At 38.2% G+C, this 23,894-nt stretch overlaps 1 protein-coding gene across 8 annotated transcripts in view; it reads left to right on the forward strand.

Moving 5' to 3' along the window:
- celsr1a (cadherin EGF LAG seven-pass G-type receptor 1a) overlaps positions 1 to 23,894 on the forward strand; it is an 82,416-nt gene that overhangs the window by 18,712 nt on the left and 39,810 nt on the right. For 5 of the 8 annotated variants that reach the window (XM_052555252.1, XM_052555250.1, XM_052555251.1 and 2 more), the window contains exons 2-6: positions 14,583 to 15,221; positions 16,995 to 17,217; positions 18,052 to 18,167; positions 19,617 to 19,705; positions 23,783 to 23,863. In XM_052555252.1, the coding sequence (XP_052411212.1) occupies positions 14,583 to 15,221; positions 16,995 to 17,217; positions 18,052 to 18,167; positions 19,617 to 19,705; positions 23,783 to 23,863 (1,148 nt within the window). The remainder of the gene's footprint in view (positions 1 to 14,582; positions 15,222 to 16,994; positions 17,218 to 18,051; positions 18,168 to 19,616; positions 19,706 to 23,782; positions 23,864 to 23,894) is intronic. The other 3 variants (XM_052555257.1, XM_052555255.1, XM_052555256.1) reach the window with 1 other exon arrangement.

Below are 23,894 nucleotides of genomic sequence, written 5' to 3' on the forward strand. Positions count from 1 at the left end.
TTCTGGACAACCTTCTGATGGATTTTACTTTAAATTGTGAGTTCCATTCAGGTTTCATGCCATTGGCACTTTTTTTCGAAGGATTGTTTACAATTTCACAGCATAAGCTATAAAGCTTTTTCCCAGTAAATAATAAAATACAATGCACTGCAATTTTATTCTGTTTTATCCTTATACTTCGTGAAAATATGTTCTCAAAGATTCCTTAAGCTTTGTTTGGGATGTTAAACTACTTTAGGAGCTCTAAGGACTGCCATGGTGAAAACAATATTTGAAATCTCCTTGTGAATTTTGCTAGAGTATGGGTCAGTGTTTTGATTGCAGAAGAGTTCGACAAAGGATTACTAACATAATAAAACAACTCCAGGTATATTTTTGATGAGGATATGACAATGCAAAATGGTTAAAATCTCTTAAAAATCTATGCTGAATGATAAAGACCCTTTATTAATAATTTACTTGGGGAAAAAATGGAAAAAACTAAAATATAAGTACATAAACCGATTAATCGATTAATCGTAAAAATAATCGACAGATTAATCGATTATCAAAATAATCGTTAGTTGCAGCCCTAATTGTCAACTTATTTCGCAAGTATGATGAACAGCGATAGAGGGACAGATGCTGAAGTGCAGGATGCTACAATCCGCGAGACACAAAAAAACAAAGCTTCGATCACAGCGTCCTCCTTCCTCCTGTTGCTAACGTTGTTCTTCTTTGCTTCCGTTGTTGAACGCCGCGCACGAATGACATCGCTGACAACCGGCTTACGCCACTTCCTAGTACAGTCTGTCTGTGCGAATGCTACCATTTAAATGGTACTGGGAAATACTTTGTGCAAAATCTTCCCAGTATTTTAGTACTTTACATTTAGTTCTGGAACTAAATGGGTGCGAATGGCCCTTATGATGCTATGGCCCAAACCTTTAAAACACCCACTCAGAGCAGTATAGAGTTTCAAAACCTGAATGCAAGGATAGCAATTTTTTTGCACTGAATGTCCACATTGAGCTGCTTTGATTATCATATGTAAAATTTGAATGATCACATGGCTAAATATGCTGTTCGGATTGACAGTTTACTTTATTTTAAAACTGCTCAGGACTGGTCAGGGAGGATTGAATACTCAAAAAGGGGTGCTATAACGCATAGTTTTTACATTAACATCTTTTATGGTCAGTTCAGGTCAACAACATCCAACAATTTGAAAATAATTTTTCTGAACAAGTTAAATTAATGAAGAATAATTAATCTAAATACTAAGCTATGTTCCTGAATTATAATAATAACAACGTTATGATGGCACAGATATTTGAAACACATTGCCTCCTTGAGTATTTAAGTTTATTACCAACACCGTTACTCAAAAAATGCACAAGTGTGCACTTTGGGATTGTGCTAACAATATGTAAACATGTAAACCAGTCTTAAGTGTCGAAATTGAGATTTATACATCATCTGAAAGCTGAATAAATAGGCTTTTCTATTGATATATGGTTTATTAGGATCGGACAATATTTGGCTGAGATACAACTATTTGAAAATCTGGAATCTGAGGGTGCAAAAAAATCTAAATACTGAGAAAATCCCCTTTGAAGTTTTCCAAATGAATTCTTAGCAACGCATATTACTAATCAAACATTTAGTTTTGATGTATTTACGGTAGGAAATTTACAAAATATCTTCATGGAACATGATCTTTACTTAATATCCCCTTGATTTGGGTCCTCAAAATATACCCCAGTGGCTTAAGACTGGTTTTGTGGTCCAGGGTCACATATGTTGATGTGTAGTATACGTATAGAACATTTCCTGCCTAGTAGTTAGAAAGTTAAGTTTCGTCTTCAAAGTCACCCACCCATGTACCTCCTCATGACTCTTAGTGCCAAGTGTATCGGTTGCAATGTCATAAGATCTCTCTCTTTCTCTCTCTCTCTCTCTCTCTCTCTCTCCTTTTCTCTTTAAAATTCTCTCTCTTGCCACAGTGGTGTTTGGTTACGGACATTGTTAAGCCTGGTTACTGATAAACAGGGTGCTTAGTTACCAGCCCCCGGATGGTTGGCTCTTTTCAAAAGGAGAAAAAAGGGTTGCCAGGGGAAAGTAGGAACTTGTGTACGTTTGAAAAAAACGCAGCTGAATCAGTAGGCAACGTGGAGCCATTTCCATAGCCGTTAGGAGCACACATTTATTATTGGCTCTCTGTTATTCGGTTGCCCTCGGCCTGTTGTGAAAAACACCGCCCATAAACTTTTTAACGATGTACTTCGTCCACTGCTGAACTCTTTATTAGAAGCAGTGGGAACACTGCCATTAGAGAGATTCAGTGTTATTGGTTGTTTCTGATAAATATTCTTGCAGAATATCGTGATTTGTTCTGGTATAATTGGCTCTTTGTGGTCTAGATGCAGAAGTTATACAACAACATACCTTGCATTCCTATATAATCTCTGTTGTCTACCTCGGAAACGATCCCTGGACAGGGATTGAGCTGAAATATCTAAATTAGTTATACATTAATTTAGAAAGTTGTGATGCAATCAGGAAATACATCAGAATTCATCAGACCATGCAACAACAGCTTGATGCTGTCTACGCTGAAAGCATCAAAGGGAAAGTTCCAAATCCATTTGGACTGTTGGCGGAAGTTGCACAAGCATGTGGAGTGCATCAGAAATACATCGGGCAACAGTTTACTGTTTATTTCTTGCACTGTGCCACATCCGATATAGAGAGTACCACTGATTATAATGGGTTCTCCTTGATTTTGTCACGCATCCGAAGTAGATACAGTGTTAGTAATTGCTACTAGCGCTTTGCGGGGTGTAGGAATGAATCTAATTTGGAAATCTTTATCAGTACCCAGCCATATACATATAATTGCTTAGAAAAGTAATATGCCATCTCTACTCATCACACACAGACAATTTGAAGTAGGTCTATGTCATATCTGTATACCGAATAATGTCCAACATTAATAATTTTTACATTTAATAAATGTTATTAATAATTCCAAAACAGACTTTTTATATTTGTGTGTGCATATTCATCTTTGAATGTATATTCAGCAGATATCTGAAAAAGTTCCAGTAGTGGTCTTATAACTATTGTTCTGCATCTCGCTTTCAGGTTTTGATGTTTTAATTGAGTTTTGGCTTGGCCTCTTTCTCTATTTTATCTGGTGCTTTACTCCTGTGGAGCGCCGTAAACCCGATTCACCATCATGGCAGCAGACATCCATCTGAGCCCCCCCACACCCATAGATTTACCACCCCTCTGAGAGGAGAACAAAGATTTCAACCCAGTGGTTTCGAGTGGGGGGATCTGGGGGGATTAAGGCCAAGAAGAGGCACTGCAGGGCAAGCCAGGTGCATTTTATTTTTCACCAGACCACAGCGAAGCGCTAAGGATTCTTTGCTTGCACATATGCTGTTCGTTCCTGAGAGTTTATTGGGCCGGTTGGATGTTTTTACAGGAAGACTAGCTTGTTAATTAGGCCCAGTAGTGACATGCTGGAGGGTGATTTGTGATTTCAGTAATAAAAAGCAAGATTTTAAGTAGTTGCCTACTTATTAGCCCTTTTAAAACCAAAATAAGTGTTCAGACACCAGATATAATTTGTAATTTATTTTTTTTTACTGGTGGATGCAGGACACTATAATAAACCGTGACATATTTTACCCAAATGAAAATTTATGGGGAAGTCGTGGCCTAATGGTTAGAGAGTTGGACTTGCATTTGAAAGGTTGTGAGTTCGAGTCTCGGGCCGGAAGGAATTGTAGGTGGGGGGAGTGAATCTCTCCACCCTCAATACCACGACTTAGAATGTCACGTCACTTTCACTTATTAAAATGTGGAACCAAAAATTATTCAGACAATTTGACCTGAACATGTTTTGCTTAAGTGTTTTTTTTTTCTAATGTTACCTTTTTACACCGCAAACTGAACTAATTTAAATCTGTTATCTAATTGTGTACTTAGCATTTACATTTATGCATTTAGCAGATGCTTAAAGAAACTTACATTACATTTAGGCTAACAATTCTCCTAACATGTGTTCCCTGGGATTCGAACCCCAAACCTTGCGCTTGCTAACGTAATGCTCTACCACTTGAGCTACGGGAACACTTAAAGTTAACAGCTGAAAGTTATTCAAACTAATTCATTACATACCTTTTTATCAAAGTTATCTGACATAACAAGATGAATTAGTTCTGACACAGTTTAAATCTGAGTTCTTGACCAATTTTATCATCATTTTCTAAACTATAGCGAATAAACTGTGATAATGTGAGAAATTTTGAAGGTGTCTGAATAAATTTTGGTTTGTGCTATTCCACAAGTAATTGAAATATACGCTGCTGTTTTTCATACATTTAATTCTCTTCCTTTCTCAAATGCTCACAATCACCAACATGGTCATATATTGTTGTCTTCACCAGTAATTTGTTGTTGTTGTTGTTTATCTCATTGGTTTCTTTTTCAACTATGAAACAACAGGTTTTGGCAGTGTTGCAATTTTGTCATGCTTTACACTGTACACATACTCTGGCATACACATAAAAACCATATTATAAGGAATAAATCCAGACAGAAGTGGTCATAGAAGATGCATTTGAAGTACATTTTAATACCAGGTAGAAACAGTGCGCACCCCTTATTACTTGTGATTGGATTAATGAGAACACATATTAATATTAGATCGAAACGGATTTTAAATACGATTAAATAGGAAACATTAGATTGGCAAAATCTATTACAGCTACAATTTTAGTTTTAATGTTGCACTTAAATACACAAACAAATGATTATATGACGCTTGTAAAATGCTTTATTGCTGTGTAAAAGTGAATCAGTTCAGCGTAGCAGGAGTAAAGATATCCAAGGCTCCCGTGCTACTCCTTCCTAAGGCAGGAGAACTGTTGCATTCTTGATTGAAGAAAGAATTCAGGAAGTATCACACAAATCCATCAGGAACGTGCCATCATTCACTCATTTATGAGGTCTGTCTGGCTTTTGTTCTTATTAGGGGCACCGCTCTGTTGAGGACCAGGAAGATGAGAGCATTCCTTACACTTCTAATACACTCCTATGCTCTGTTCTGCCTTCTTTTTAACTGGTGGATTCTTTGAGTAGTGCTATAAATCACTCAAGTGTTTAGCCCAGTTAAGGTTTGAAGACTTTTGCTCTGTCACTTCATAGAAAAGCACTGAAAGACAAAAAGATGGTTTTCTTTTGAGGTGAATTACTGCCTCAGTTCAATGTAAAATGCTCTTGAAGTTGGGCCTTGTCGCCACATGTTGTCTTCTACCTGTGCGAGGAGTTTCTTCAGAAGGGAGCGAATGAATTTCCTGAAGACGTTGGGTGTGAACTGAAACGACAAGAAATCGTCTCGCAGTTATCACCGCCAGCTCTTTGCAGGTTAAAGATTTACGGTGCAAAAACCCCCTCGCTTAACAAAGGAGTGTCTTTGGCAGTAGATTTCAAAACTGCGGAGTATACTGTAAATATAAGAAACGTTTTTCTAAACAACTTCACAGAGATGAAATCACATCTAGGCTCACATCTCTCAGTCGATAGCCTACTTTTATAGATGTTAAAATATGACAAGTTAATGGATGTTATAGCAGCTCTTCATCTCACTTTGTTTAGCTTTCAGCCAAAAGCTGAAAATCGCAATTTAACTTGCTAGCCAACTTGATGAAATAAAATAAATTCAAATAAAATTTGAGAAATTTATTTCATTTTATTTATTTTAGTATCCATTTGGTTCCAGTACTAATACTTTTGGCCTTAATTATTGGTATAATAGCTATATTTTAGTACACGGGTCTTCATATCACGTCTTAATATTTTATCATGTTTTCCAGTAATATATTTCTGTTGTAATTTGAATTACTGTTGTTGGTCTCTTCTGACATCGTCATTTTCATCTTTTGCATATTCCTTGCTCAAACCGATGTAAGCATCCCCACGATCCATGGGTTATCATCGGTTCCCTGCCCACAGAGCTCACAGGAACAAAGACGCGTGTTCATGTCCACTGCAGACTGAGCCAGAGCCCTGTCAGTATCTGAGCACTCGACTGCAGACGGACGCTCTGATAAACACAAGTACCTGGCTGCTAAATAACCTTTAGATATGAGAATCCCTCTGTATCACAGCTCCCTTATATAGTGTAATGGAAATTTATTAATGCCAATGTTTACAACTTTACAGTCTTCTCTTGTTTCCAGAAAGTGCGTTTCTCTTACTGAAATACTGATAGGCCTCACTGGCGCTTTTATGTTGACGTGTGTTGCGTTGTTATGATTCAGTCTGGTGCTTTTACCTCAGTGTCACATCGATGAGTTTATTGCCTGAGGGCATGTTTGTATCACCGCATGCCAGCCTACTGTATCACCTGCTGAGCGTTTCAACAGGCCAGCTGCGTATTTGATTGTTCAATATCTGATTCCAAATCACTGTCAGCATTCCAGTAATCTGTAGGGTTCTTTGCCTGAGCAGAGGCCAGACCATTCTAACAGGAAACCTGCGGGAGCGATGATGGTGACTGTGTTGGCCTGATTTTGGAGATAATGTTTTATCAGTAAAATGAGTCAGGATTGTTTTTGGTGCTTAAGAGCTGAATAAGGTGGCATGTATGAAAATGGCATATAGTTTCTTACTGGAATGAGTGTCTGGTGACTGTTCTCATGTTGCTGGTCGTTGACCCCTGGCCCTTTTTAATCTGAATTCGTTCTGCTCGGTTAGGTGAAAAGACCTGGTTTTGTAGATACCTCTGATTTGGAAGTGACAAGATGTTAATGGATAGCAATTGCTTGACACAGACAGCACTATGTTGCTGGATTGTTGGCAAAATGTAAGTCCTAAGTCATAAGTTTTCCTTATACTATGGTAAAAATGTATAAAATTAAACATTTCGTTGTGCATTACATTGTTATGTTTAGCTTGGGTCTCACTGAATATTTAATTCACATTTTATCATACATTTGTCTCTTGATGAGAATTTTGATTATGTTTCTCCGTCTGATTTTGGGATGTGTTTAGAGAATGAGTCTTTTAGAATATTTTGTAATATGGATGGGGACTGTTGTTTAGCCCTCATTAGATGAAGACTGTATACCGCTCACCATCAAACTTGGTCTGATTCAATAGAAAATGAACATGACACTCACATTTAACTCAATAAAGATGGAATTTCCAAGTCCCAGTCCTCTAAAACCTTTCCACTAATGCACAAAGAGGAGCACTGTGTGCCTCTATCTTGATGTGATCTGTTGTCCAGAGGAACTACTCAGTAAGCACAGTCTGACACACAATGACACAGAGACAGATGAAGAATCTAGAAGCAATCAAACTATTGGTTCCTTAAATAGATCCATTACATGGGACCCAATAGTACCTTTTATCTTCTCATTGCATGCTACAAGAGACTGAGAACTTGACAGTAGTCTTAACAGGATCAGTGAAAGTTGTCTGTGTCCTCATTTATTTGTGGTAGAAAAAAAAGAGAAATAGAAAGTGAATGTAAAAAGTGAAGTGCTGTTTGATTGTCTTTTTAGTAATGAGTAACGTTAGTCCGTGAGAAAAACTTATCCAAAGGGTTGTATCATGTTGTCATAACATGCTGAACATGTTGAAAACAAAACAGGTTGGTGCAGTGTACCATAATTATAATGAGCCTGTTTCAAATATAAACTACTGAAAACCCATTCCAGTAGTCCGTCAGACACGAATCCATGTTTTACTTAGTGTGGAAGCTAAAGTGACTACTAAAAAAATCAATTCTGGTTAAAATTCAATTTAGCAGTCTGAATACTAAATTAACTACTTAAAACAACTTTAGTAGTCTCAAAGCTTAACTTTGAGTTCATCCAAAATCTATTTCAGTAGTCCGTCTGCAGAACACTAGAATAATTCCTGAATTCCTGAACCAGTTTGAAAGCTAAATTTACTACTAATATAAATTTTACTGAAGCCTAGTTTAATAAATGTCAATATTCCGAATGCTAAATTGAATACTGAATAAGTTTAAGCAGTCTGAACATGTAACTGACCACCAAAATTTAGTTTAGTAGTCTGAACACTAGACTAACTGGTGAAAATCAATTTCAGTAATCTGGTAGCAAAATTGAACGCTAGTTTAAGTACTGAAAATTAATTTGTGAACACTAAAGTACTGAACCAGTTTCAGTAGTCTGAAGGTACTGAAAATTACTTTTATCATCTAAACATCAAGGTATGTTATATTTTTGTAGTTTGAACAATAGACTAACAAGTAAAAATCTATTTTTAGTTATCTGGGAACTGGATTAACTACTGAAAATACAGATCAGTCTGACAGCTATATAGCAAAATTAATTTCAGCATTTTGAAAGCATCGCTAACTGCTTTTTGTAGTCTTAACTGAAGATCCAACTTAGTAGTTTGAACAATAACCAGTAAAAATTAATTTCAGTAGTCTGAAATCTAACTACTAATATACATTCCACTGAACCCTTGTTTAATTACAGAAAGATTATGTCAGTATTCTGAATGCTAAATTAAATACTGAAGCGGTTTAAGCAGTCTGAACACATAGCTGGTTGATCAAATTGAGTTTAGTAGTCTGAACACTGTTAACTACTGAAAATCCATCTGAACACTAGACTAACGAGTGGAAATCCCTTTCAGTAGTATGTACAGTAAACAGCGTCTACTTTGAAATCAACCCACCCCCCTGCACTCCAGCACTGTTCCCACTGCGCCCAGGTCTGTATTGTAATTCCACCTGTTACAGGGTGCCCCCCTCCCGCCTCTTCCCCAAGATGAATAAAGTCTTTTGTGTGCATGCGGCCCTTCTCTAAAGTGTGTTCCTGTGAGAGCCGACTAATCCCAGCAAGCCAAGCAGAGGCAGGCATCGTTTTTAATGGTGAGTGGAACAGGAAAAGACACCATGACTCCAGCCGCCCCCGCTGTGTTTCGAGGATGCTGAGAAGACAAGACTACCTTTGGCAGCAATGTGTCCCTACTGTCACCCACTCTTGATGTACAAGCAAGAGAGTTTTCAAAGTCAGCGTGAAGCACTCTCTCAAAACTCAAGTGTGCCTCTCTGGGAACTGAGCCTGCTTGTGGCTACTGTAGGCGCCTGCACTTTATTCTGGCTCATCATCTCTTCCCTCCACTATCTATCTTTCATCCCTCTCTCCTTAGAGCTGTCATAGCAGACGTCTACACCCAGACTCCCTTATCGGTGCTGGATTACCCTGATATGTTAAATGGCAGCTGTTCTTAAATGTTTAGGGAGATTGACAGTAATAGACTTTAGTTAGACTAGATACTCTAGTTAATTTGAAGCAAATGAACAAGCTGTTCAACTGAAATTGTACAGTTTATGTTGTACAAATGATTTATTTTTTGGAAAATGTTTCACATCTTTCACCTTTTAAAAGACTAAAAATACATTGTACATTGGCACACAACATGACACCATATTAACCTTTATTTTAGAAAACACAAGCAGTTGTTGTAAAACATTAAAATTGCATTTCCACATGCCTTGTAAAAATTCATAAAAGTGTTACTGAGCAACTGAATAGTATCACTGTTTAAGCACAGATTTTCCTCGCGCTTTGAAGTTTGAGTCGCAATTCCGCACGCTTGTAAAGTGTTGTTTAAATACATGCAATTTAACATTTTTGATTTCATGATCAATATTCAGTCATCATACAGTAACAAACAACCAGCCCTTCCTCTTCTCATCAATGACATGATATAGTACGTGCCTCTATTTGATGGTATCATGTCATTGTTCAGTACAATTTATTTTTATTTATCTTTTATTTTCAAGCCAATAATTGTTGTTGCCGAACTTTCGGTATATCCCTTATAAATTCACTAGGCCTAATTTTCCTAATTTAACTGATTTCTACAAAAATCTAAAGCATTTTCACATTAAGTCCAGAATACATAACTATTGTTAATATAAACTGTTATAAATAATTGGTAAGACCAAAATTGAGCACAATTTTAAAATGCATTGTTGTGTAAATTGTTTGTAAATCCATTATTCCAGAAAACAAAAATTACATTTAATTGCTTGTAAGACCATTCTCACGGAAATCGTTTCAGAATAAATGTAGATTTACATGTAAAAACAAAAACAAAACAAAACAATCATAGTAAATCGTGACTGTTGGATAAATAATTGCAGAATTATTTTCAAATGCTTTCTTTTTACTGAAAGCATTTTAAAATAAAATCTGCTTGTTCTTTTAACAATTACTTTACAAAGGATTTACTAAGAAATGCGTACCTCTTATGTTTTACAAATGTGGCCCTATGAATGGATTGCACTTGTGTCACTCAAAGCCTTATGATTATTCGAATCGTGAATTTCTGCGAAATCTGCCTGTAGAACAATTGAGAGACGCACCATCCTATAATTGCTCTGTAACTTCCAGAAGCGTTTCCACCAACAATCAATAAATAGCCTTTTGACTCTCAATGCATTCGTCCTCCACTCTGCTCCATCTGTTGGTTTTGAAGCAACAAGAGGTGGTGATGATGTCAACGAGTAGTAATCTCGTTTTACCCATTCATTAGACGCCTGGTCCCATCTGGCCGATGGAAACACAGAGTACAACTAACGACGTCTTGCCCTCATATTCCCTGCAGTGAGGGTCACAGGGGTTCAGAGACGGGGCAAGGTGTGAAATGTGAGGTTTTTGTGTGTGTGTGTGTGTGAGAGAGAGAGAAAGAACCACCCCAAACACAACAACCACAAACATGTCTGAACATGGCCCTCAAAACCTTGCATAAAAGCAACCTCATCTATCTAACCCTTTGTCAACAAAAGCTTGGCAATGACAAGTGAAGTCCTTATCACAAAAACTGATTAATTTCTCTTGACAAAGAAAATTACAGCCAGGGTCGTTTTCTGGAAGGCCAAGAATGTTTTTTCCCCCTCTCTCAGAGTCATTATTCCAGTTAATCAATGACTCTGAGGCGTGTTTTTATTTGAAACACCTTGAGTACTGTGCAAAGTACCAACAGAAAAAAATGCCAGTCCCATTCATGGCTTTATACCATTTTAGTATGTATGCACATTATATGTATAGTAAATATTAGCTTTTTCTTAGTACTTCATTGAATACAACCTTATCGATATTCATCAGTTCATCGTTTCCCATAACTCATTGCGATTCTCATGCCAGGGGTGCATGTAGAGACAGATGCAGGTTTTTAGAGTGGCCCGTACGGAGATCACCGTCAGCATTTCACCTGTTCGCACCTGGATCCGGACTGATCTTATATACTATCTTTTAAGTCCCCTCACATTCTCCACTTTTCTAGAAATCACTGTTTCATTGTTCACTGTGCTATTTATATATTAATGAAAGCAATTTATATTCCAGCGTAGGAATTCTCATAATGGGCCATCTCATGAAATGTCAGATTTAGCACTTCTCATTTTACAGCTTGTCTAGGACAAAATCGCTTGTTGTGTTCCTTTTGTGTGAGTCACTTTTGATAAGAGTGTCCATGTTTAATTCTCAGCAAATGCAGTGGCACAGAAACCATGGTAAAATGTATTGTCATATGACTTCAAATTTCGATTTACACGTTTTTCTTTATATAAAAATGCAGAAACATGGCAGTGAATTGCAATATTTGATTTACTGGTCTATTTGTATTATTACACATTAAAAAAAATAATAATAATAACAAAAAGTATTGTAATTTCATACAGCAGGATACATAACAATTCACACCCTGAGTATGAGTGTGTGTGTTTATTAGAGCAAGACAATCGCACCTAAAGCAGGTCACCGAGTTGTACAAATGGGAGGGATTCATGGGCGGGATCCTCAAGTGTTATTGGCTCAGTGTTGCTTCCTTTGTTATGATTCAAACATTTGAACTTGAGGGAGGGCTGTAGAATGCTGACGGTCACATTGGCACAGAAACTGTTTTTCATTGGCTCCTGAAGATGTGTACCTCAGCTACAACTCTAGACTCGTTTTTAATATTGTCGCTTGTAATGAAAGACCGCACTTGTTTACTTGTATGCCTAATTTGAGACAGGAAGATCTATAGAAATATCCCTGATTCTGTATTATTTTAACCACAAATCAAGTGAAGCTTTTTAGGATGAGCAATGAGGGTTTTCTTATCTTGCATACCAGTTGTTTAGTCATCCTTTGCCAAAAGAGGAAAACTCAATTCTTGCCAAACCACCCCTGCCGCGCTCTGAATCACACTGGACTGCCCCTCTGTCCTGTTCGTGTTAGGTCACGGCTCTTGGACCGGTGCGGATAATGACTGGGAATGCTAATGGCAGAGTTTGTTATCCCATGTTCTTGGTGTAATTACATTAGTCAGCTTGAGTTACACAAGACACCAGTCCAAGAGGAAGAAACCATTGTCAATCATTTCGACAACAGCGGGCATGCTGGAATATTCATGGCTTTTTTCCAATACCTGTGATAAGATGAAGTGGGAGGCATATCTCGCACTTAACAACTTCAAGTTAAACATCAACGTTCACCACACGAACACTATTAAATTAAATTCATTTCGTTTATCTGAATGTTTATGGGTATGTGTGTATAATAATAAAGGTTATCACACTGAGGCAGTTTGTTGCAGCCTCCTAAAGTTAATAAACTAAGCAGTGCTTATTTCCGATTTGTCTTATCATGTTTAATGAATTTGTACTTTTATAGACTGTGATTGATGAAGAAATATACATTGTCATGCTGTAAAGAAGTACATTTATTTGTATTTAATTACTGACATACACATGTAAAGTTCGTCTAGTGTGTTATTTAATATCACATTTAAAGTCAACCAGGCCTTTGCCCGGTTACTGACAGCGACAGAACTTTACATTGATACGAAGTGAGCAGCTGACTGACTAAAAATATACCGCTCTGCAATGTCAGGTGGGAAAAAAAATCAGGAAAACACATTTCTTTTTTGTACTTTTGTACAAAACTTGTGAATTCTGACTGGATATTTTAATGTAGCGAGTGGGTTAAACTAAGTAAGAAGACAAACATTCTTTAGAAGAAATCTAGTGAAAATTTCTGATGACTTTGAGTTATTTTTGTGTAGTTTGGAATCAGAGCAAGAGCTGCTGGTGATGTCGATGATAATACACATTCCCCCACCCTGAGAGAGAATACCAATTTGTTACATCCATCTTTCAACTCAAAACAACAGTTTTGTTAGGCTGGGTGCCATAAGATGCTTTCATTAGCATTTTGATGCTCAGATATCACAACCAAACTCTTGCTCATTTGAAACAAAAGCCTAAAGAGAACAGCCATAAATCTGATTGAATTAGAAATGGTTTGTAATCAATGAACAAACTGTATCAAGTCAAGCCTACAACTTATAGTCAGTGTGCATATGTCATCCTGCACAACGTAAGTGCACCAAAAACAGTGCACTACATACCAGACAGAGTTGGGAATGTGACCCATTTACTGGGAATGGTGACTGTCCCACACCCCCTTCTCCTGTGATTTATGGCGGTAATATAATTTAGAGGCACATAACTCAGCCAAAAGACACACGAAACCTCCATATTTGAAAGGTCTTAGCCACATTGTTTTGCCGGGGGTATTAATTGGATATACCACCTGTTATGCAGTTGTTCCCTTGGCAAAACAGAACAGCCAGTGTGGTACTTGTGGGAGCTTCCTGTCAAATCCATCCTCTTAATGTGAAAATTGTGAGATTCAGATCAGATGTATGGCTATGCAACTTAAGACTGCTTAAATCGGAACTTGACTATTTTATCTATACTATGTTATCATAGGCAATAATCAAGGCAACTTTGTAATGTAGAGCAGTGTTATTACTTTATTATTCTGTGTGTTATATTTCTACACTTTGTGAAGAAGGAAAAAAACACAGTTGAAACAATATTCAATTATTTTTGAGTTTTACAGAAGAAAGTAATTTAGGTTTAAAACTACATGAGGTTGAATACTATCACTTTAAGTTTTATTTGGAAATTAGTGAGTTTTACGATGTAATGTTACAAGCAAAATAAGAAAATACACTTGAGATGTAAGTGTAGCAAAAGTATGGCCAGTGTTGCATAAAGGATTGTTGTCTGTTGCTAAGCAATTCAACTGCCCATTAACCTCAGTGATATACGGTTTGAATCAACAATGTGGAAGCAACTGTCCTGTCCTGAAAACTCAGTAGTTAAAGTCATGTACGATCCCATAATAAGTATTCCAAACTTTTTTGTACTTTTGAGGAAGAAAGCATTTACAGTGTTTTACGGTTGTCAAGTTTCCATCATTTCTGAGCTTGTTATAGCATTAGTTCCAACAGAGCAGATGAGTTTGTTTCCTGAAGCAAGATACCGATGATCTGTCTAATTGTGGTGCAACTTTGTAGTAATCCTGTCTGTTAACATGCTTTCTTCTCCAACCCAAAACAGTATTTAGACTTTCTGAGTGTGAAAAGAGAATACCTGAAGCAGTTCAAAATTCCGGCATTCTAAGACTAGAGGCAGGTTGTGTTTTTTAATGGAATTTAAAACTGATTTATTAACAGGTGGTTGTTTTTGTCATTTTTAGATGGTATCCACCAAGTGACGGCCTTCTGCACTCTCCGAGTGACCATCATCACTGACGAGATGCTAACAAACAGCATCACTGTCCGTCTGGAGAACATGTCCCAGGAACGCTTCCTATCACCGTTACTCTCTCTATTTGCTGAAGGTGTGGCTGCGGTCCTCTCAACTAGTCGAGAAGGAGTTTTCATCTTCAACGTCCAGAACGACACAGATGTCAGCGGAAACATCCTCAATGTCACCTTCTCCGCCTTGCTTCCTGGAGGAGCTCCTGATCGCTACTTCCCTTTGGAAGAACTTCAGGAGCAAATCTACCTGAACCGAACTCTGTTACAGAAAATCTCCAGCCAAAATGTCCTTCCATTTGATGACAACATCTGCCTGCGGGAACCATGCGAGAACTACATGAAATGCGTCTCTGTGTTAAAGTTTGATAGCTCTCCACCTTTCATAGCCTCTGATACTGTTCTCTTCAGACCAATCCATCCAATTAATGGCTTGCGATGCCGTTGTCCGGCCGGCTTTACCGGTGACTACTGTGAGACTGAAATTGACCTGTGCTATTCAGGTCCATGCCGCAACAACGGCCGCTGCCGCAGTCGAGAAGGAGGGTACACCTGCGAGTGTCTAGAGGACTTTACAGGTGAGTTTTATGACAGTAGTGCCCAGTTCTGTTCCTGGAGATCTACCTTCCTGTAAAGTTCAACACTAACCCTGATCAAACACAACTGAATTAGTTCATTTCAATCTTCAAAAACATTTGATGACTACCGACAGGAGTGTCTGATAAGGGTCGGAATGGGACTCTACAGGTTGATTGATTTCCAGGAGCAGGATTGAGCACCACTGTTTTATGGCATATTGCGTTTGTGTGTTTAGTCTGTACTCTTGCAGGAATATGGTGTGGGTAGAGTGGTTTGTGGTTAAGGAGCAGTGTTTTGTCAGGAGCTGGAGGAATGCTGAGGAAACTAATAGAACTGTCAGTCATATAGGGTAAACCACAAATAGGGAAACCACAAGAGCAACTGCCTTCAGAACCAAAAGTATGGTTGTCTATGTCACAGGTGGACAAACAAGTGGAAAGGTGTTTCCACCTGTGAAAGACTTAGTAAGTCTTGAGAAAATATCTTACCATGTCAAATAAAGCTTGTGTCTAACATGAAGGACTTGCAGAGCTATATCTGATCAGCCTTCAATTCGGAGGCTCCTCTGCCATTCCTGACCACCTCCCCCTTCTTTATCAAGGCCAATTACCCCTCTAATCATCTCCCTCAGAACTTTGAAGGTCACAGTTCAACTCCAGATATTCTGCATCCATTATGATTGTGTTGACAGCCTGCCTGTCAACATCTATCCTTTTCTAGCTTTCTCACATTAGAGGTAAATCGATCTGTCTATTTCCCTCCAAGAGAAAGATTATCCCAAGGAAATCAGGGGTCATTACAGGCACAGGCACTGCCATCCCGTCCCCCCACCACACATAAACACCCTTTGTCCAGATCTTGTCTGGATAATGGCTGATATATAACACTGCATGAGCTGTGTGTCCATCTTCAGTAACGGAATTGGTGGTGCCATAAAGGAACTCTTGGATTGTCAAGTGCTTCCGTATGGAAAGCTGAGACTAAGTCACCACTGAAACTTTGAAATAAGGCCAGTATATCTTGACTCTTATAATCCAGTGCTGCAGGGCCATTGTCCCGCAGAATTTAGAACCAATAGGTGCTTTCGCACCGGAGGAACCTTATCATAGTCCCTAGAACTAATGGCGAAAGTATGCACTTTTTGGTGTTTTCGCACCACAGGTACCAGGAATGGTTTTAGTTCTAGGAACTCAGTTTGGGGGAACTAAATGAGTTGCTACTTCAAAGTAGAGTCTAAAACAGTATTATGAGAACTCCCAGTGACCAAATGCATACAAAAAATCGGCTATAGCTAACATTTTTAAAAATCAATGTAAACATATTTAGCCTACTCCACAAACATGGAAAACGGCTATCTGTTGTCTGCATAGTTGTGTTACACTGCAAGTTGTTATAGGAAATTTAGTCCGATATATCACATAAATTTACATTCCATCTGCGTTATCACAAATCCCATGACACATAACAAAAACAGCTCAGATCATGGCATCCTCTATTCACTTTAAATAAATTCCGCACGTAAACATGTCAATATCTACTTCTCCAGAATTCCTGATGCCAGTGCCAATACGACAAGGAAAATGGCCAGAGGGGGGAATTGGTTCTCTGCGAACCACCCTGCTGGCTAGTTACTATAAATGAATTCCTAGAACTATGTGTTGCAAAAGCCCCTTATGTAACCCACCTGCCTGTAATTTGCAAGTAATTCTGTACACCTTGATTATTTAACTTTCAGTTCACAGGTTTACTTTACTTCTAATAATTCTATGCAGGTGAGAACTGTGAAATAGACGCCCGCTCTGGTCGCTGTGTCCCCGGGGTTTGTAAAAATGGAGGTGAGTGTGTCAACCTGCTAGTGGGCGGCTTCACATGCAACTGCCCCTCTGCAGAGTATGAGAAACCTTTCTGTGAGATGACGACACGCAGCTTTCCCGGACAGTCCTTCATTACCTTCCGAGGCCTGAGACAGAGATTCCACTTCACTGTCTCCTTCATGTAAGTGATGGGCTATAATTGACAAGAAAATTGCTTATGACCTCTGTGTCATACCCCTGTTTACCTTTCTGTTACACTGACACGTCTGCCAGAAGCTTTGCATGCTGTAAAGTGTAATTTGTTGAAGAGGTTGCATAAGGAGCCCTTGAGCTCTGGCTGGCCGGGCGGGCGGCATGCCTGGACTTATCTTCTACTCATTCTGGGTCATACATGGATAATCCTGATGTCAAGCTCAAACCAATTTTGCCCTTTCTGTAGAATTTCTTTGAGCCTATTAGCTGTTGGATTTATAAAGCTAGAAAAACATATGGATAATTTGTTTAAAACCGTTGTAAAGTACAAAATGAAGAATCTGATTTATTAAGAAGCAAATGTTGAGATAGGGTCACTAGAGAAATATTTGGGCTCCTGTGCTGATTAAAAACAGGAAGGGCTACGTGTTGAGAGAGCACTATCAGTGTTTTTCTTTATTTATATCATCTTCCTGTAGAGCAGCTGGTCTCTGACTCTTCTGCCCTCTGTGCCACGGCCCAGGCATGATAGAGGTGGGATGTGCCGCCCAGGGCAGAGGAACCACTTCCTGTTTCTTGACCACTGGCCTTACGTTTACTTCCCCTCTGATTCTTTTCTTTTCCTCTCTTGATTAATAGATGTTATTTCTTCTGTCTGGCTTGGACGTTTCTTGTAGCTCTCTCCGTTTAGGTCTTGAATTCTAACAAACGGAAAGTGCACTCAAACCTTGATAGATTTCAAGATTTATGAGGGGTAGTGCGAACATTCAATAAAACCTGTAGTTCTGGTTGTTTAGATAATTATTCATTTTTTTCTGTCCAGGTTTGCCACAAGAGAGAGAAACGCCCTTCTTCTCTACAACGGTCGTTTTAACGAGAAACACGACTTCATAGCTGTGGAGATCATTGACGAACAGATTCAACTCACCTTCTCAGCAGGTATTACAGTCCTACCATTGTTACGATTGAGAAGCCGGTAACACTTTAGTATTGGGAGCAATTCTCACTATTAACTTGTTGCTAATTAGCATGCATATTACTAGCATATTGGCTATTTATTAGCACATATTCTGCATAACCATATTCTACATTCCCAATTACCCAATACCTAAACTCAACAACTACCTTTCAAAGGAGTAATTATGAGTTCATTGAGGCAAAAGTCATAGTTAATAGTCTGCTGTTATGGCAGAGTACAAATTTAAGGAGGGTTTTAAAGAGCATGTTAGATCAAGTTAGCTAAATTGTCAACATGTTTACAGCTAGCTGCATGAATAATAACCATCAGTTTAATGGCAGACATATGGAGGTAACTTTATCGTCCCCTCGAGTACTGAAGTCTGTTACTACAATAGCAACACACCTTAAGCATGTACAAAAGGACCACGCACTTCCAATATGTTGGCCAAGCAGTCACATATGCTTTTGTGTATTCATATAGAGTTTGTTGCTGACTGTATGTCAAGTTCACTCCTGGGACAGTAGACAGTAGCGTTGAAAATATTTGGTAACATTAGGGTGACATCATGCTAAGTTAAACAGCTTGTTTGTGCAGCCATGTGTTACTTAGAGAGAGAATTGCTTTATGTGTTTACGATAAAAGATTTATAAGTTCTAAAGTGTCCGAACTATAATGAGGCTATGCAGTGACCCAGATGGTCTTTCCAAATGTGTCCATGCATGTGTAGAGTAAGACACACACACACTTTAGCTCACAGGTGGTTATAAATAACACAAGATGAGCACAGCCCTATAATGGGACTGTTGATCTTATAGCACATATAAATCTTTCCCAGACAAAGAGAACAATGCTGTGTCATGCTGTGGAGCCTGTTTTACACGCTGTAACCCGTGACATTTGTACTAAAACTGTTCTTTTGAACATTTCAGTAGTCTGGCCCACCATTCTTAGTTTTTCAGTGATTAAAGGGAGCAAGGGTAATAAACAAAGACAATAAATTAATATATAGCTTATTAATCTATAACTTAGATGATGTTGCAATTGTTCATCAATGAGGCTACAACGATTGGTTGTTATTTACTGAGTCTTTTTGAATACCAGTATGGGCTCCAGCCTTGAGTAAATATTCCTCTAAACCCAGTGTACATGTTTGCTTCCCTGCCCTTTGAATGAACCCCATTGATGAGAGAGAATCTCTAAAGATGATTAATAGTTGTTATGTTAGCAGCTTTGTGCTGTAGCCACAAAGTGACTTCATATTGGATCAGAGGTGACAAAGCCAAACATTATACAAGGAACACCTTTACTGTACACCAAAACAAACTCTTGGATATTTGATATTATTTACTGTAGTTTATATATACAATGCATATGCCTTTATCTTATCGTTCAACTTAATATTTTTGTTTCTTGTCTTTCCCTTCAAGGTGAGGCTAAAACAACTGTCGCTCCTTTTATACCAGGAGGAGTTAGCGACGGCCAGTGGCATTCGGTTCAGCTTCACTACTACAATAAGGTAATCCTTTTAAATGTTGGAACTAAGTTGTTACTGAGGATTCTCTCTTATCCTGGAAAAACGGTACAAATTAGAGTTGTTGTTTGTTCCCACGGTGGTTTTCTTACTTTCAACTCGCATCTGACCTGAGGAAGATTATTTAATAGCAGTTATCAGATTCTCCATCTTTGACTTGCATTGCATTTCAACCAACTGGAGATTGTTTTCAAATGCTTCCACACCCAAAGGCAATAGCATGTTAGCACGACATAGGATAATTAAGGCTAAATACACCTACTAGCATGTTTTTGCATGCGTTGCTTACTCTTCCGCAAAGAGATTACGACTAGAGTTGATCTATCTCAAAAGGACAGTCTGCTAACTGGAGGCCACACGGTTCATGTAAAGCTTCAAAAACACAATTGCACATGGGTAACAAAAGACATAGTCATCTTTATTTAGCCGTCCTTGTGATTCTCGACTCTTCCAAGCCCAGAACATCAGTAACTGAATATGCCATTGTAATGTGCCAGAAGTCTTCCTGCTTGTAAGAGACTCCAACTTGAGTTTCATAATCCTTCTTTAAAGATTGTTTTCCACGTATTCTTCAAGCGTATCCTTGTGCTGGTATAAAGTGAGCAGTAGTTGGGGATGAAAACAATGATGAGGTCTTGAATTTCAAGGGAGATTGTCATAGAGGCTAATGCAGTTTCTGCAATGGCATTAGCTGATGAAGATATTTCAGACTAGTATAGTGTTGGATCTTTCTAAAGATACAACAACAGAAGACTTGAAGTTCTTTATAACCCTGCTAAAAAAACAAACAAAAAAAAACTGCATGGTTAGGTATGTTTTGAAGCATGGCAGCTGGTTTGAGCTGGTTTAAGACATTTTTAATCTCAATTATTATTGGTTTTTGGAACATGCATTTGAGAACATGCAAACTGCATATTAAATTATGGGTGTTTGTACTACAAACACGAATGGTACAGAAAATCCTGGGATTTTTGTGATTTTCAAAGCATCTGGACTTGGCAACCACACATTGCACCACTACTCAATGTGATAGTTTTGGACCCATTTAAGCACCAAACAAATCTAGTTTAGTATGCAGTGTAAATTGTTCCCTATACTATTTGTTTATGTGGTATTTGCTTTTTTGTTGTGATTGAGCACATGCTAGTTTGAAGAGTTGCTATTGGTGGAACACACACTAGTTTACAAGGCACACTATATAAACAGAACTCATTGTGAGGTGTTAGACCACCAGCCAAGAGGGAGTCCTCACACATCGCTATGTCAAAAATACTCCACCTGCTTCCAACACACACACACACACACAGTAAAAAGTCACAGGGAGGCCAGAGACGCAGCAAGTGTGTGACAGCCTGCAGCTGTTGTCGAGTGTGCGCAGTGATTTACCATAGTGAATTGTTTAAACACACACACATCGGCACAGGAGAGCCAGTCTCTGTGAGAATAACCAACAGTATTGTCACGTTTGGAGCTGGAGGTGAAACTGTCTCGTGGAGTGTGGGAACTGTCAGGAGTGGGTATACTGTCCAGATCTAAAGACATTCCTCCACAATCAGTTAATGCTTTCCCTGATTATCACCTCCATGCAGCACCAGAGAAAGGTCTGTTGGGATTTCAGAGGATTTCAGATGGAATCTGCTCATACTTCCCCAACCTTTTAAGGTACCGCTGCACTTAAGAGAACTTAGTGAGAAGACAAAGTGCCTTACTCATACCTAATGCCCAGTGCTTCATTTATGGGGTCAGAGGGTGAATATATAAAAGCCTGTGGGCGGCTACAGTAGAGTTTATGCTTTGTCAAACAACACTGCAAATACATTTATTTCAAAACTGATAGTGCATCAGAAGAAAAATGTGTGACGCTATGTAATGTGACTTAAATGTTAACTTCAATGTTTGCCCAATACGAATTTAAGAGAAATGTTGACTAACTTGAACCCATTTGCTGGGCAAACTTTTTCAAACAGACTTGAAAGACAGAATTGACCACAGAAAAAGACAGTCCGTGTTAATGCCGGATATAGCATCCCTTGTGGCAATATTGAGAATTGCGATTGCGATCTGACACATTTGAAAGAATATGGCGTCACTGTGTCTGTTTTTAAGTTTTGCTAAAGAGGCGTTGCAATCGATCTGTCTGATGGTGTGCGAATAGATGCTTCATTAATGATGACACAATAAATGAAAAAGTTTTACTATTTTACTTATGAGGTTGAAGAGTGAGGTATGTTTTTATTTACAAATTTGCATTTAAATAGTGTAAACCAACATTTGACCTTTAAAAATGGGAATTTTTAGGCAAGAACACATCATTTAAGAGAAGGCAGTCTTGGAATGCATTGTGATGTGACCAAGATGGTGTAACAGTCACGTGAAATGTTGTTTATTTTCCTTTATTTCATTAAATTTGCCAAATAAGACAAATAGAAGGATTTCTAAAGGATCATGTATAATTTACATTTTTAAACATATTAAAATAGAAGTTGGTCGTTTTTACATAATAATATAATATTTATAGTATTATGTTTATACTATATATATATATATATATATATATATATATATATATATATATATATATATATATATATATATATATATATATATATGTGTGTGCAGTCTTGGTTGAGCAGAATTTAAAAACCAACCCAAAAAGGTAGTGCAATGTATAACTTCAGATCTTTGCGTGCTTCTGTATTTACAGTGACTGCACATGTTGCAGTTCTCACAGTTAATCTCAGACCTTTCAATTTCCCTGCAGCTTAGAACTGGATTCCAGTTCTCATTACATGCTGGATATATATCACAGACGCTAATCTAAATTCCCAGACATCCCTATATAACTCTAACTGTTATTGGCTCATGAGTTTCAGATGTTCAGACAATGCAAGATATTTTTGTATGCAGAGAATAGTTTATGGTGATTCATTTTAATACTTATTAATGGACAAATCAATGTCATTTGTGGCATTGCTATTTTGTAAAAACAATGAACTTCATGTGTTCATCATTATGTACTAGATAAAAACACCTGAATTCAGTTCAACTCAGCTTCATTTCTAAGTCACTTTTAAGAATGAGATCAAAGCACAGTGGTTCACAAAGCAGCTTAACAGGGCAGCAGTACTTAGGCCCATAATAATCTGGTAAAAAATAAACCCTCTTCTGTTTTAACATGCTTAATAACTTGCCTTGAACAGTATAGTTTGCTTAATAAAGACAATTTCACTGTATTGGATTAAGGGGTTAAAATCCATCAAGCTGCTTGCAGGTCATAAAGAGAACAAGCTCACATTTAACTTCGCCTACGGATGGGTGTAACGGAAACGGGCAGGTTTACTGGGAGGTCATGAATTATAGATGCTGGAAAATATCCATTTTGTGGAATTTACCATTCCTTATATATATTGTTTTCCATATAGACACATAATATAATTAGCTACTTGAGTCATAAATTCAAATGTAGTGAATCAGCTGCACCATGAAAAAATGTTTGTCATCAGAACTTAGCGACCCAACTAAGAATGTATTTTTTTGTAATTACGTAGCAAATTTTGACCAGTTCCATACTGACCTCTACTTACCTGTTCGTAAATTAAAATGCACGCCTTCGTAAGACCTGTATTAACATACGCATCACAACATTTAGCATATGCTCAAGGTTTCTAATCAAAGTCAAATTTGAATCAGAGAAAAGCGACATGATCGGATCAAGAGCTCAGTCAGAGATTTACATGACGGCTTTTCAATCCGATTGGGCTATCAATCTGTATATTACTGTATTGTTTGGTTACACAGCTTTTGATGACTAAACATGGACACAAAAATATAAAGGGAAGTAAATGGACGGGTCGGACTAAGCAATCAAACCAAGTCTTTAGCCCGCGCTTGTGTTAGTAAGCCGGTTTTGTAGCACACAGACATCTCCGTTAAATGTTATAGTGCTTTGGGGATGATTTTACTAGCGTCTGCTGCTACTTTAAAAGGGCTTTCAACATCTGTGGGGTTGAAGGGCTTGATCATACATTCTAATCGCCGCTTTCTCTCCCGTGGTCTACGCAGGACAGCCTGCACCTGCTGGACTCCAGTGGGGTGCTGCGCGTCCATCTCTATACCGCCTGGCTGGAGCTCACTCATAAGGAGGTACCGTATCCAGTGACCTAGCGTAGCTCTG

This window comes from Carassius gibelio, chromosome B4 (assembly GCF_023724105.1).
Source record: "Carassius gibelio isolate Cgi1373 ecotype wild population from Czech Republic chromosome B4, carGib1.2-hapl.c, whole genome shotgun sequence".
In the NCBI taxonomy this organism is placed as follows: domain Eukaryota; kingdom Metazoa; phylum Chordata; class Actinopteri; order Cypriniformes; family Cyprinidae; genus Carassius; species Carassius gibelio.